This window comes from Verticillium alfalfae, genomic scaffold (assembly GCF_000150825.1).
Source record: "Verticillium alfalfae VaMs.102 supercont1.1 genomic scaffold, whole genome shotgun sequence".
Taxonomy (NCBI): domain Eukaryota; kingdom Fungi; phylum Ascomycota; class Sordariomycetes; order Glomerellales; family Plectosphaerellaceae; genus Verticillium; species Verticillium alfalfae.
The window spans coordinates 3805959-3818513 of NW_003315038.1; the positions used below are offsets into that span (position 1 = coordinate 3805959).

The 12555-nt window shown below is 58.0% G+C and overlaps 6 protein-coding genes across 6 annotated transcripts in view; 2 read left to right on the forward strand and 4 right to left on the reverse strand.

Annotated features, from left to right (window-relative positions):
- VDBG_01156 (conserved hypothetical protein) overlaps nucleotides 1–470 on the forward strand; it is a gene marked incomplete at both ends in the record, with an annotated part of 727 nt that extends 257 nt beyond the window's left edge. Inside the window, one exon of the mRNA XM_003009427.1 lies at nucleotides 2–470. Coding sequence (XP_003009473.1) covers nucleotides 2–470 — 469 coding nt within the window. The remainder of the gene's footprint in view (nucleotide 1) is intronic.
- Nucleotides 471–648: 178 nt separating this feature from the next.
- VDBG_01157 (conserved hypothetical protein) lies at nucleotides 649–3533 on the reverse strand (the record flags this gene model as incomplete). Its single annotated transcript, XM_003009428.1, has 4 exons — nucleotides 649–2658; nucleotides 2709–3148; nucleotides 3262–3398; nucleotides 3511–3533. The coding sequence occupies 4 exons, from the start codon at nucleotides 3531–3533 to the stop codon at nucleotides 649–651; spliced, it is 2610 nt and encodes an 869-aa protein (XP_003009474.1).
- Nucleotides 3534–4485: 952 nt separating this feature from the next.
- On the forward strand, nucleotides 4486–5343 carry VDBG_01158 (carnitinyl-CoA dehydratase; the record flags this gene model as incomplete). The annotated part of the gene is made up of 1 exon (XM_003009429.1): nucleotides 4486–5343. The coding sequence occupies one exon, from the start codon at nucleotides 4486–4488 to the stop codon at nucleotides 5341–5343; it is 858 nt and encodes a 285-aa protein (XP_003009475.1).
- Nucleotides 5344–5730: 387 nt separating this feature from the next.
- On the reverse strand, nucleotides 5731–7458 carry VDBG_01159 (sugar transporter STL1; the record flags this gene model as incomplete). Its single annotated transcript, XM_003009430.1, has 3 exons — nucleotides 5731–6411; nucleotides 6503–6915; nucleotides 6984–7458. The coding sequence occupies 3 exons, from the start codon at nucleotides 7456–7458 to the stop codon at nucleotides 5731–5733; spliced, it is 1569 nt and encodes a 522-aa protein (XP_003009476.1).
- A 1370-nt stretch (nucleotides 7459–8828) lies between these two features.
- On the reverse strand, nucleotides 8829–9767 carry VDBG_01160 (conserved hypothetical protein; the record flags this gene model as incomplete). Its single annotated transcript, XM_003009431.1, has 1 exon — nucleotides 8829–9767. One exon carries the CDS (start codon nucleotides 9765–9767, stop codon nucleotides 8829–8831), a length of 939 nt encoding a protein of 312 aa, XP_003009477.1.
- A 574-nt stretch (nucleotides 9768–10341) lies between these two features.
- VDBG_01161 (C6 zinc finger domain-containing protein) lies at nucleotides 10342–12435 on the reverse strand (the record flags this gene model as incomplete). Its single annotated transcript, XM_003009432.1, has 1 exon — nucleotides 10342–12435. The coding sequence occupies one exon, from the start codon at nucleotides 12433–12435 to the stop codon at nucleotides 10342–10344; it is 2094 nt and encodes a 697-aa protein (XP_003009478.1).
- Nucleotides 12436–12555: the final 120 nt, after the last annotated feature.

A 12555-nucleotide genomic window follows, 5' to 3' on the forward strand; every position in this document is an offset into this window, starting at 1 on the left:
GCACCTCCCCTGCCCAGAACGCGAGCGCCGTGCCGCGGCCCCCCGCGTCGACCCCCCGTGCCGCGGGCGGCTTCGCCCCGGCCACGGCGGCCTCCAAGTCGGCGGCCTCGGACCACGTCTACGACGCCACGTCGACCGACACGCTCGACCTCTCCAAGATCATCGCCGCCGAGTCGGACGACTTTCTGCGCAGCCACTACAGCGCGCCCAAGCCCGAGCTGCGCCTCAAGCCCGTCCTCGGCCGCACCTTTCACTGCACGCCCCGGCGGGACATGGCCGGCGCCCTCGCCGTCCTCGGCAGCGCCATGCGGGCCAACAACACGAAGAAGCTGGCGCGCCTGCAGAAGCGCCACGAGAGGCCCGGCCTCAAGAGGAAGAGGCTCAGGAGCGAGCGCTGGCGGGCCAGGTTCAAGATTGGCTTCGCGGCCACCGTGTCGAGGGTGCAGGAGCTGCGGAACCAGGGTTGGTGAGAGAGAGGGCTGGTCCAAGATGAGTCGTGTGGCGCGTGTTGTAGGATAGGTTTGTGTCATGTAGAATACAGCCAGAGGCGCGTGGGAAGCGCAATTACAGCGTACTGATCAGCTCAGGCGTGCATGGAGACGCATGTGATGTGGAAACTACGTGCATTCGCGCTAATGGACCAGGCTACTACAGATACTCGTCGTTCTCTATAGGCCGTCGCGGCGATGCTGCCGGACTCGTCTGCAGCCTCGGCCGGCTCTTGAACACAGCCTCCATGTCCTCCCCCTGGATGAGCTCATCCGCCAGCACCGACGCGTCAGCATCCAGTTCCGTCGTCTCTTCCTCGACCTTGGGGAACAGACGCCCCTCCTGTCTCGGCGGTGGCGGCAGCCTCGACTGTCGCTGCGAGCGCCGCCGGTCGAGCTGGGCCTTCTTTCTCGCAGCCTCGAACCCCGCCATGCTCTTCCTCGTCCGCGAGGCGAGATCGTCAAGCGCGCTGTCTCCGAGGTCGAGGGTCGCGTCGTCGTCGTCCTCCTCCTCCTCGGTCGGCGTCGCCATCGGGGCCGGGCGTATGGGCAGCGTCCTGAAGTCGAGCTCGTCTTCGTCTTCGGGCGTGAAAGCCTTGCCGCCAAAGGACATGCGGGCCATGGACATGCGGGTGCGTTCAGCCAGGGACAAGGTATGCCGAGGCTTGTTCTGCTTGACGGGCGAGGGGGATGCGGCAGCCATGGACTCGAGAATCTGGTCTGCCATGTTCTGTGTTGGCGAGGGGGGTTCGGGCGAGGGGGTCCGTTCTGGTTCGAGAATGATGCTGGGCCGCATCGGTTTCTCCGGGGACCGACTCCTGGATCGGTCGGATGTCCTGCTGCCCGATGCGTGGGAGCCCTGTGATGAGAAACGTGACAGGTTGACGACGGGGCGGTCTTTGGTGATGGAGGATGTGTTGCGGTGGACGACCGGGCGGCGGTTGGAACTTCGTCTTGACAGCTCCTGTGGGGGATCGGCCGGTGGCTCGCTCCATTGCGAGGAGGAAGGAGCCGAAGACTGACTGTTGTTCCTCCTATGGGCAGGATTCAGCGGTAGGGCGGCTTCCAGGATGGGTTCTTCCTCCTCCTCCTCCTCCAACTCGCTGATTTCAGAGACGCCCTCCTCGGTGCCGCCGTCCGTGCCCACAGAGAGCCTGTCGGGCCGTGTCGATTCGCGCAGGCCCGGCCCCAGCAACGACCTGATGTCTGTCCTCGGTGCGACCCCAATCTGCGACCAGTCCTTCTTGCAGTCGTCGAGAATGCTGGCGTGCACGGGGTCGAGCTCTGGAGCTTGCAGCGAGAGCTTCTCTCGCGCAGGAAACTGTCCGAGATGGAGATCCTCGTGGGCGCCGAACCCGAGATGGATGCCGCGCTCCTTGCGTTTCGCTGCATCTGCCAGCGGCTTCCCATCCGGCTGGCGACCGAACATCGTCTCCTGGAAGTTTTGCCACTTCTGTAGACTCTCACGCTGCGCCTTGACGCGGCCTTCGAGCTGCTCGAGGAGTCCTTTCCCATGGTCCTCGAGCTCTGACAGGCGGCCAGCCTCGACGCGCCGCCAGACGCGATCAAAAGGGGCGGACAAGACGCCATCGTTCCGGGCGGTCGCGTCGCCCTGCAGCAGCGTCTCCATCCAGCGCTCGCTGCCTGTCCAGTTATTGCGCAGCATCCTCCGCATGTCGAGCACCGCATCCGCCGAGACGGCCTCGCCCGGCCCCTTGGCCCTGCAGGCTTCAGCCTCGGCCTGTCTCCTCGCGATGCTCCTTTCCTTGATGTCGAGCAGCTCGCTGAGATCCTTGTAGCGGCGGCGGGCCTCGTTCTTGCGGCGCAGCACGTGCGTCAGCGACACCCTGTGGGCGAGCGCCAGGGCCACGAGCTCGCCCCTCTCGCCGCCGTAGCCCCTGTTCTCGAGCGCCAGCTGCTCGGCGATGGCGGGGTGTTCGCCCTCGGCCTCGGAGGCGGCGGCGGCCATCTTTTTGAGGACGGCCGAGGAGAAGACGGCGAGGACCTCCTCGAGGCGGTCGCCTTTGCAGTCGTCAAGCATGGTCTTGCGCACGACGGCGTCGCGGCCGAGGGCGCCGTTCTTCTTGGCTTGTTCGAGACATCGCTGCAGGGCGGATCGGAGATTGATGGACTGAACCTGGTCGCGGGGCGGGAAGTATGGTTCCAGTTTCTTCTGACGTCAGCGCAAGAGAGCTCGAGGCCGGGACGGGGCTTACCTACAACGCGTGTCTCCTCGGGATCCCAGAGGGCGAAGAGCTGGAAGAGGGCCCATTCTACGCTCTGAATGCGTCTCTTCTGGATGGCCAAGGTCTGGGCGTCGAAGGCGGGCCAGTCGGGGTACGAGTCAAAGTCGAGAAGTCGCAGGTTCGTCAGGAAGATGGAAAGGTTGGGGGTAACTGTCGGTGTAGCAGCTGCTTGAGGGGTAGCTGTTGCTGCTGCCGTTGCCGCTGCTGCTGCTGATGACGGGTTCCTGTTGCTGGCTGAGCGTAACGATCTCGACCGAGCTAGAAGGGAGTTTGGCGGTGCGGAAGCCATGGCGGCATCGTGACGTCGGTGTAGGGCTGTTGGGAGGACTGTTGCTCCAGCTCCAGGTATTCGGCGGTGATGCTTCAATGTTGTTTCTGGGTCGGTGTTGGGGTCTCTGGGGCATCCCATTGCACCTGTCCAATGGAAGCGGTGGAGGGGGGGATCGTCAATTTGGCGGGACCCGCCAGGCACAGGCACAGGCACAGGTACGGCGTAGGCACAGGCATAGGCACAGGCACAGACACACCTGGCGACGAGACATTAGGGGTCCCCCCCCCCGGGGCACTAGCTGTAACGGGCTCGCTGCGTGCAGGTCCACAGCACTGCCAGCCCACCATTGACCGCCGATGTGTGTTTGAAGTGAAAGCTGCCACTGGCGAACAGCTGCAGCAGGAAAGCTGTCAGTGGAATGTACCAAAAATGGCCATGTCGAAGGCTGTATTTTCCGAAGACCAGATTCTCCACATGACCATCTGTGTTGCCCATCACCACCGACCTTCGCTTCCGTTCAGATAACATGGTGGGATAAGAACGGCACTCCCTTTGCTCCGAGGCTGGGATCATTCATCATAGAAGGAATCGACCCTGGGGACAACAAGTGGACATGCCATTGCAAGCGGTGGCTAAGGGAGCCTTCACTGCAGACCTGCTCTTTCACCGGCATGAGCATGATAAAATAGACATGGAGGTGACGTACCACGTCGTTTCATTAGATGGCAACGCGAGTATCCTTTTTTTCCGCCTATTTTCTAGCAAGCGTACGATCTAGAACGGTTGCCAATACCTTGAGATTGGCCACAACTCCAATATATAACGACGTGTGATTCATACTACCGAGGATGGTATAACATGTCCTCCAGGTTGCGATTTCCCCTGTGGTCTGTCCACACTTTTGAAGCTCTGCACTTGTCGTAGAGTATTGTTTGGTGGCCTGAGTGTAAAGAACACTGTATTGATCATTGGATCGCCGTGCCCGATGTCATGTTCCAACATCTTTGCATCAGCCAGTCCCTGGCTCTAACGACCAGCCTGCCTTCCACCTCCCGCTGGAGTATCGTCTCATTCCCCAGTTCCGGTTCCCCAGTCCAATGTCGTCCCGTCGCCGTCGCCGGAGGCTGTGCTGGGCTGGCGGACCCACCCCCGCACCCCGCACTTTACCCCTGGCCGGGCCAGCAGTCTGCAGCCGCTACTGTTAAGGCCGACAAGCCGAGGCTCGTCTTCGACTTGACCTCATCAGCATCCTCAACTCAACATTTCACGATTTTTCTTCGTAACCTCCCTTTGCTCTCGTACACAGATTCCGTTCATCTCCACAGCCTACTATTCTCAATTACCTGACCTGAAGTCGCAAAGCAGGATCGTACAGTCCTCGGCTTGACCTCCATTTCTTACTACTACAAGGCCAACCAGCTGCCGAACCAGACGAAACAACTGTTGTCTCCCTCTCCCTCCAGGGAGCCAGTCGCCCGCCATGAGTCTTCCCAGCAACCTCGCGTCGCCTCCGCCCGAAGTTCTGAACACGGTCGTCACATTCCCGGCCCCCCACGTCCTCCTCATCACTCTCAACCGCCCCGCCCAGCTCAACGCCGTCCCTCCCGCCCAGCACCACGCCCTGCTGGCCCTCTATGAGTGGTACGACGCCCAGCCGTCTCTCCGCTGCGCCATCCTCACCGGCACCGGCCGCGCCTTCTGCGCCGGCGCCGACCTCAAGGCCTGGGACGCGAAGAACAGGGGCGTCCCCGGCCAGGCCGCCCCCGGCAGCGACGGCAAGTGGCCCTCGACCGGCGGGTTCGGCGGCCTCTCCAACAGGAACGGCAAGAAGCCCGTCATCGCCGCCGTCAACGGGCTCTGCCTCGGCGGCGGCTTCGAGATGATCACCAACGCCGACCTCGTCTACGCCCTCGCGTCCGCCAAGTTTGGCCTGCCCGAGGTCAAGAGGGGCGTCGTGGCCATTGCCGGCGCGCTGCCGCGGATCGCCCAGATCCTCGGCAGGCAGAGGGCGTCCGAGATGGCCATGCTCGGCGACATGTACACGGCCGCGCAGATGCGCGACTGGGGCATCGTCAACGGCGTCGTCGAGGGGTCCGCTGATGACTTGATCAGGGCCGTGCTCCAGGTGGCGGAGAAGCTGGCGAACAACTCGCCCGACTCCATCATCGTGACGAGGGAGGGACTGATGAGTGGACTCGGGGGCGAAGCCCCTCAGCAGGCAACGAATCGGGTCGAGGCGGGCATCTATCAGCAGCTCGAGGGCGGCGACAACATCAAGGAGGGCGTTCTGGCCTTTGTGGAAAAGAGACAGCCCGTCTGGAAAGACAGCAAGCTGTAAATGCAGGTGCGACATGATTTGTGGCAGAGGATGGCGTTGGCGCGTTGGCTCGCTTACACAAAGTTGAATTATTTCTTGCCATTGTCATGATTTCGCGTGATACCCGTGCGGGTGTGATCAAGTCTGTGGAAAGTGTAGTGTACAGTGCGACCCAGTCTTGGAATCAGAGATCTGAAATGATCGGGCATCAAGATATCACAACATACATGGCTTTCAGTCCTGATTTCCAAAAGAGTAAGAAAAAGAAAAAGACTGTAGAGACACAGTCCACGCCAGGTTCCTCCAACACAAGCCATACCCTGATGCCTGTCAACTCATGGTCGAGGCTTCATCGTTCAGGACGAGAGCCGTCACATACTTTCCAAACAGATCTCTGCAGTAGCCACCTCAAACCCCCTTTTCAACGGTCTTCTCGTCTCCCTGGACATGCATGACCTGCCCAGAAGCTCCCGCCTCATAATCCTTATCGTGGTCGGACACTTCAACCTCCCCAGGAACTCCCATGCTCGATTGCCAATGCATCAAGACCTTATCGCCTGTGAACAACCTATCGATCTGCTCCAGTGTCAGGTTCTTCGTCTCGGGATAGAAGAACCAAATGAGCGGCAGGAAGGCAAAGTTGAACACGCTAAAGTAGGTGTACGTGTGATGGCCAACATCTTGAATACTAACGGGCGTAACCTTGACCACGACAAAGGTGAAGAGCCAGTTGGACGCCGTGGCCAAGGCTGCGGCACGCGTTCGGATGGTGAGCGGGGCGTACTCGGCTGGTAGCAGCCACGGAATGGCGAGGAGACCGACGGAGAAGAAGCCGTTGAAAAGGAACAGCATGACCACGGCAACGATACCTGCCGACTTGCCCCCGTCTGCGACGGTGCCGGAGAGAATGGCCATGCAAGCGCACTGACCAGCAGCGGCAAAGAGCATCAGGTTGCGGCGGCCCACGCGATCGATGATCCAGATGGGGATCAGTGATGTGAGGAAGTACGCAATGCCATTGAAGCCGGCGAGTAGCAGGGATAGGTTTCTTTCGAGGCCAACGGACTTCTGCATGATGACTGGTGCGTACTAGTAATCCTTGTCAGAGTTCATTCAAATCATGGGCTTCCAGCAGACTATGAGAACTAAGGCTGGGAGGGTGGGCAGAGGTAATACTCACATAAGTAATGAGGTTGATTCCAGAAATTTGCTGCATGAACTGGCCACCAATACCAAGCAACGTCCGGTAGCGCAGTCTTTGAGGTCCGTCGTGAAGCAACATCTTGTGACTGCCAGCTTGTGAAGCCTCACGCTCCTCACGAACGGCATCTTGGATTTCCCTCATATACTGATTGATACGAGAGCCGTTTGGATCCAGTGTTTTGGCGTCTGTTTCCACAGCCCACAAGATCTTCCGCGCCTCGTCGTGACGGTCGTGGGCGATCAGCCAACGAGGCGACTCTGGCACAACGAAGGCGATGGTGAGGAACGTCATGATAGCGAACAGGATCTGCAAGGCAAGTGGGAAGCGGAACTGAGCATCATTGGCAACAAAACTCATGCCATAATTTGTCCAGTAAGACAGTGCGACACCTGGCAGCCGTTAGCTTCGTTATTCGTCCGTGTAAAGGGGGGAGGGGGAGGGGGTCTGGACAGCGCACCGAAGATGTTGATAGCCAGCTCGATGGCAAGGCCTTTGCCTCTGCTCTTTGGCTTCATCAACTCCGAATGCCAAACAGGAATGGTACTTGTGTTCATGCCGTTGCCCAGGCCAGCGACAATTCTCCCAATAATCATTTGCGGGATGCCATAGGCCGACGCTTGAAGCACGGCACCGACACTTAGAACAACACACCCGATCATGATACTCCAGCGACGACCGAGCTGTTCACCCCAGAAGAGGCAGATCAGAGCACCGAAAAGACAGCCAATCTCGTAAATCGAAACTACCAGACCTTGTAAATTAGCGCTGCCATTGGCATTATCGCTTGTGTCAATCTCAGGAAAGGTTCGCGTGAAGGCATCGCCGGTGAGCATTCCACTCATAACGCCCTGATCAAAGCCGAAGAGCAAGAATCCCGAGCCTGCGGCTATCGTGATCTGCGTTTGCAGGGCTTTCCCTGTGAGGAAAACCATGGTGTTCTTCTGCAGCCGTCAGACAGCAGACGACGAGACAATGATTGGGAAACAAATTGGAAATTCTGCGTCAACCTGGGGCGATGGACAAAGTGAGATGATGATTTTAGTGGAAGACCGCTTTCAGAGCTGGAAAGATGTCATGTTGATTCGCTTGGATTCTGGGTATCGTGGGTCTTAGTTATAATCACCTCAATGCCATCAGACCTGACGCGGTATCAGAACGAATCGGACGCACACCGCATCATTCCAGACTATTCCTGCCTTCGGGCCTCTCTCTCCACACTCGCGGGGACCCCACGGGCAGAAGAGATTCAAGTATGCAGCCCTGATGAGACCATTTTCCTGGGCCAGAATGACTCGCGGGATCGGCCAATATTAGGTGAAACAATCCTCGGCAGTCAAATTGCAGCCTGGTAGAGCAATTGCAAGCGCAGCAGCGTCGGATCCGTCGCCGATCGCCCGAGCCGGAGGGCAAAGTCCGCAGCCGGCGTGGGCAGACATTGCTAGGGTGATCGCGTGGAACTTCCTCACCCGCCAGAACGCCGGTGCCATGACGTTTGCCCGCTTAGCCGACCAGACTTGCACTGCACGCCTGGCTTGGCAAACGTGAGGACGAAAACCGGCGGGATGGGGCTCAAAATTACAACACCCAACATGCAGACAGACTCCAGAGCGTGAGATTGAAGGCCGACGGCGCTTCTGATTTCGTCCTTGGCCAGTGTTGGTGTTCCGTTGCGCCAGCAGGCTCCCACAACGGCGATACTCGCCAATCCTGAGGTTAATCGTGAAATGCAAGACAAAAAGCGACTATTTCCAAGCACTCCATAAGCCCAATGAAGAGACTGTTATGAGTGTGTGGTTAATTGCCAATTTGGTGACTTTCTTGTCTCTCTCTTGCCAATGCGCAAACTTCATGGGTAGTTACGTTGATTGCGTGTACATGTCCGCCGCATCAAGAACAATCCAGGCACTCGAGCTTCAGATGTCTAACATGACAATCGTTTTTTCCACTAAGATTTTTTTTTGGAAGTATTGTTCGGGGCCTAGCTCTCAGGGATAGGAATTTCTTCAATGTATCGTACCGCGCATTGGGACTACAAGTAGCACTGATGTATCTCTTTAGTGCTTCCGAGGCGTCAATACTTGAAGAGGAAGAAGCTTCCCACAACAACAGGGTGGGTAGCTCAGAGTCTGCTCTACATTTGCCCCGAAACATGACAGAGGGTGATATTCAACAGCCAGGACATCAGAGAGCATCTGTAGAAGACCCTGAAAAGAGATGCTCTGAAAGACGTCCTGGAGAGTGCGGCGGCGACGCTGAGAAAGACTAGTCTGCTTTGCTGCCAACCGCGTTCTGGATCAAGACACTAAACACCGATGGTCTTCAGAATGTTGGCCAGGCCCTCTGCATCCCCAGCCAGAGACCCGGCTGATTCTTTCTTCACCCACCCTTTCGTGTATCCACCGCCGAAATCGGTGACCAAAGCATCGTCGTTCTCATCGATCAACACGTTGGCCGCCTTCACGCCCCAAATAATACCAGCCGTATGTAAGGCCTCAACAGTGCAGCAAACCTGGTTCTTCCACTTTTGCTTCAAATCGGTAGACGTATGAGGCTTCACGGCGCAAGTCAATCTCCTGGCTCTGCGGTTGATATACGAGAGCAGGAGTCCGAAAACCACACCACTTTCGTCTCGTACCAGACCATGAAGACGCGGAAGTCGCGCTTTAGGACTGAGAGTCGCCTTGCTTATCTTTTGATAAATGGCCAGCTCACGAGATGCGGAGCGCAAGTCTCCAGCTTGGAGCCATTTGAGGAAGAATGAAGCTGGGCTGCCAACCGGCCTGACTTTCTTCGGCTTCCCTGCGAGCGCGTGCTCGGGGGTTTCGGCGCAGATTATAACCTTGGATGGCTTGAAGCATTGCCATACTGAGCACAGATTGGGTGGCAGAGGTATACCAAGTCCGATCCACTCCATGTCTTCCTTGGACGGTTCACGCTGGCTTGGAGATAGCTCGCCTACTGTGACCACCAAGATGTAGACCAACGTCTCGGCGGAAAAATAATTGCGAAGAGTGATTTCGGTAGATACACTGACCCCTTTTCTCGGAAGCCCTCGCAGCACTGGTAGAAATGGTTCGATTGACCAGTCCAGAAAGTCATCGACTGTCTGGCCATCCAGTTCGCCTTCGTGTGCAACCTTGAGAAAGAACAGATATTTCTCTTTTAGTTGAAACGAGCCCGAGAAGCTGTCTTCGGAGAGATGAACAACCGGCCGATTGCCATTACACATGACAATGATCATGGAGTCTGTGTCAAGATCGCTTCAGGTGAATTCGGTGATTGCGTAGTAAGGCATATCTTCATCAAGCTCAGACACCGCCGCAGGGGCGGCCACGCAAGTGTCAGATCCTGCTTCAGGGCATGATTCGAGCATCGTGTCTAATGTCGACTTGCTGTTGACGTCCTAGGCCTAGGCGACGTGGGGAGATCGAGTCGCGGATGTAAACGTCACGAAGAGGCGGTGTCGATGTCAAGTTGACATGGCCATAGCACATCCGACGCCGGAAAAGACCAGTAGCAGTGCCCTGGCCTGGACCTCTGGTTGGCACGTGAGGAAGATGATAAAGCGTATTGCAACGAAATCCAAAATACCAGAAGTCACATAGCATTGGCTGAGAACAGCTGTTACTTGTTTGCTTTAACTAAATTTACTTACTGATCGGTTACCCTTATTCCACATGTTTGCTCACAAGCATACAGAGTTCCCTCACTCAGATCACTCCACTAACATCCACCTATAATGCAATACTTCCATCACAACAACTTATCCAGCTCAATAACGCCTATGCCGAAGAACACCAAGTTAGAGCAGGTCTTCAATCCTCCCCCAGGTCCCCCCAGAAGTCTTTGAGATCATCCGCCCGCCACTTAGTCCCCCAACCACTCTCCCGTTCGATCCTCCCTAGCAGCTCTAAAATGGCCGCATGCTCGGCCGGATGGCTCATGCACCGCCCAGCGATCCACAGCGGCTGGATGCTATTCGTCCACGCACCGTGGTGGTGGTTCGTCATGCTGATCCCGCAAATCCGCCGTGCGTGCCAGAGCGCCGACCTCGGGCGCGGCGCGAGCCTGAGGCCCGGCGGGCGGTTCTGCAGCATCAGCAGCGCGGCCGTGTGGTGCAGCTGGTTGCCCGACACGGCAGCGGCATTGCTGTAGAGGACGGTCGGGAACGGGTCCGAGGGCGTTGACGGCGTCGCGAGGACGTGGTGCATCGCGGGCGGGCGGAGGGCGTGCCAGGCCTCGACGTGCCGCCACAGGCGCGCCCACGACGTGCGGTAGCCGGCGTCGCTGCGGGGCCCGTCGAAGAAGAGACCGCCTGGGTTGGCCGCGGCCAGGGGTGCGAGGAGGTCGAGGACTTGGGCGACGAGGTAGACGGAGTAGTTGGCCCACATGTCGAACGTCGTGGCCGAGCGGAAGAGGGCGACGTCGGCGTCGAGGGATGATGCTGCGCTGTGTGGGGAGCCGGTCCAGCGGGAGGCGGGGATGAGGGTCTTGACGGAGGAGATGAGACCGCCGCAGACGTCCATGCGGGCGAAGCACCAGAATAGGGCCTGCTCCAGACCACCAGAGAAGCCCGTCATCTGCACGGCTTCCATGAGACTGGCGCAGCCGTCGAGATGGCGGCGCCAGGCTTTGGGGGAGCAGCTGCACATTTCGAGAACACAGAGGACGACGCACGAAGCGATGACTGGCGTCGTTCGGGTTGAGAGCTGGGGGAGGAGCAGATGGATGGCTTCCTGGTAAAGGGCGAGGCTGCGGTCTGTGGCTCGGTTGGAGTCTTTGAGCTCGAGCTGTCGAGCCGACAAGGCGAGCATGGAATATCGCAAGTGGTCGTGGTCACGAGCCAAGGTGGGCAGCACATTCTGAAAATGACACTGGTTGTCGAATTTGTCCAGCCACGGCGATATCTCTTCGAACCAGTTCTTCCATAGCACAGTCTCCTCTTGTTTGGATAGACTAGGGGGCTCATGGTCCGAGGCTAGGTCATTCTGGATGAGAACTTCGTCGCTTGTTAAAGATGTGCCCGACCTGACGGAGTGCTCTTTGTAGACATCCTCAACACCTTGGGTTGGGGTTCCAGGTCGTGTTGGAACGTTAGACCTCACCTCCTGGATAAGGTGGTTCCTGAGGGTCGAGTGCAGCTCATGGTAAGCCGATCCCGGCAGGAAGATGCCATCGTCGTATGACCCTTCAGGGCTGAAGAGCTGTTCCCCAAAATCAAAGACCTGCTCGAGAATCGGGGACTCGTGGACAATAGGGTTCACCGGTAGCCTTTCCAATGAGTCGAACTGGGTGTGCTGCGACAAGGAGCTTGCCAGGTCATGCGACGCATTCGCTCCACCTTGGCTGAAGAGCAGGAGGTTAGCAACAGCACTGTCAGTGATAATGTGCGAGGCTGCCGAAGGCGAATCCCCAAAATCGGCCAAGTCGGCTGGTTCCTGGTTTCTAAGATTTGCCCTCTCCATCGGCAAGCAAAGCTGTCGACTGCCTCCTGGTTTCTCGTACCTCCTCCTCCCCACAGGCGACGGCACGGCTTGACATCGCGGCGACTCCCCCTCCTCGCTGTCCACCTCGAAGTCAATTGGGTTGTGATACTCCCGAATAACTTCATCCGTGACGTCTAGGATTTCGAACCCCTTTGGTCGCCTCTTTGGAACCTTCATAGATGGGTGATCCCTACATATTGTCTGCGCGTTTTCGTCCCGAAACGTCACCTTGAGGCCCCATCTGCACACCTCTCTCCGCCGAGCGCAGCCGCTGCATGAGGGTTGGGCCTCATCGCATTTGCGCTTCTTGCGACGGCAATTGAGGCACCCTGTGCGGGTCCGCTTCTTCTTGGGTTTCGGCCTCGGTATGGATGTAGAGAGAGGAGAGGACGGCGAGGGTGACGAGAAAGTTTCGTCAGGCATGTTGGGAGTGGTGATGTGGTTGGCAAGCGAGCGGCCCCCATGAGATGGGCATCTCTGCCGAGTTGATGAGCCTGCCGAGACGAACGACAAATATCGAGGCGCTTGACAGAAGATTGATGT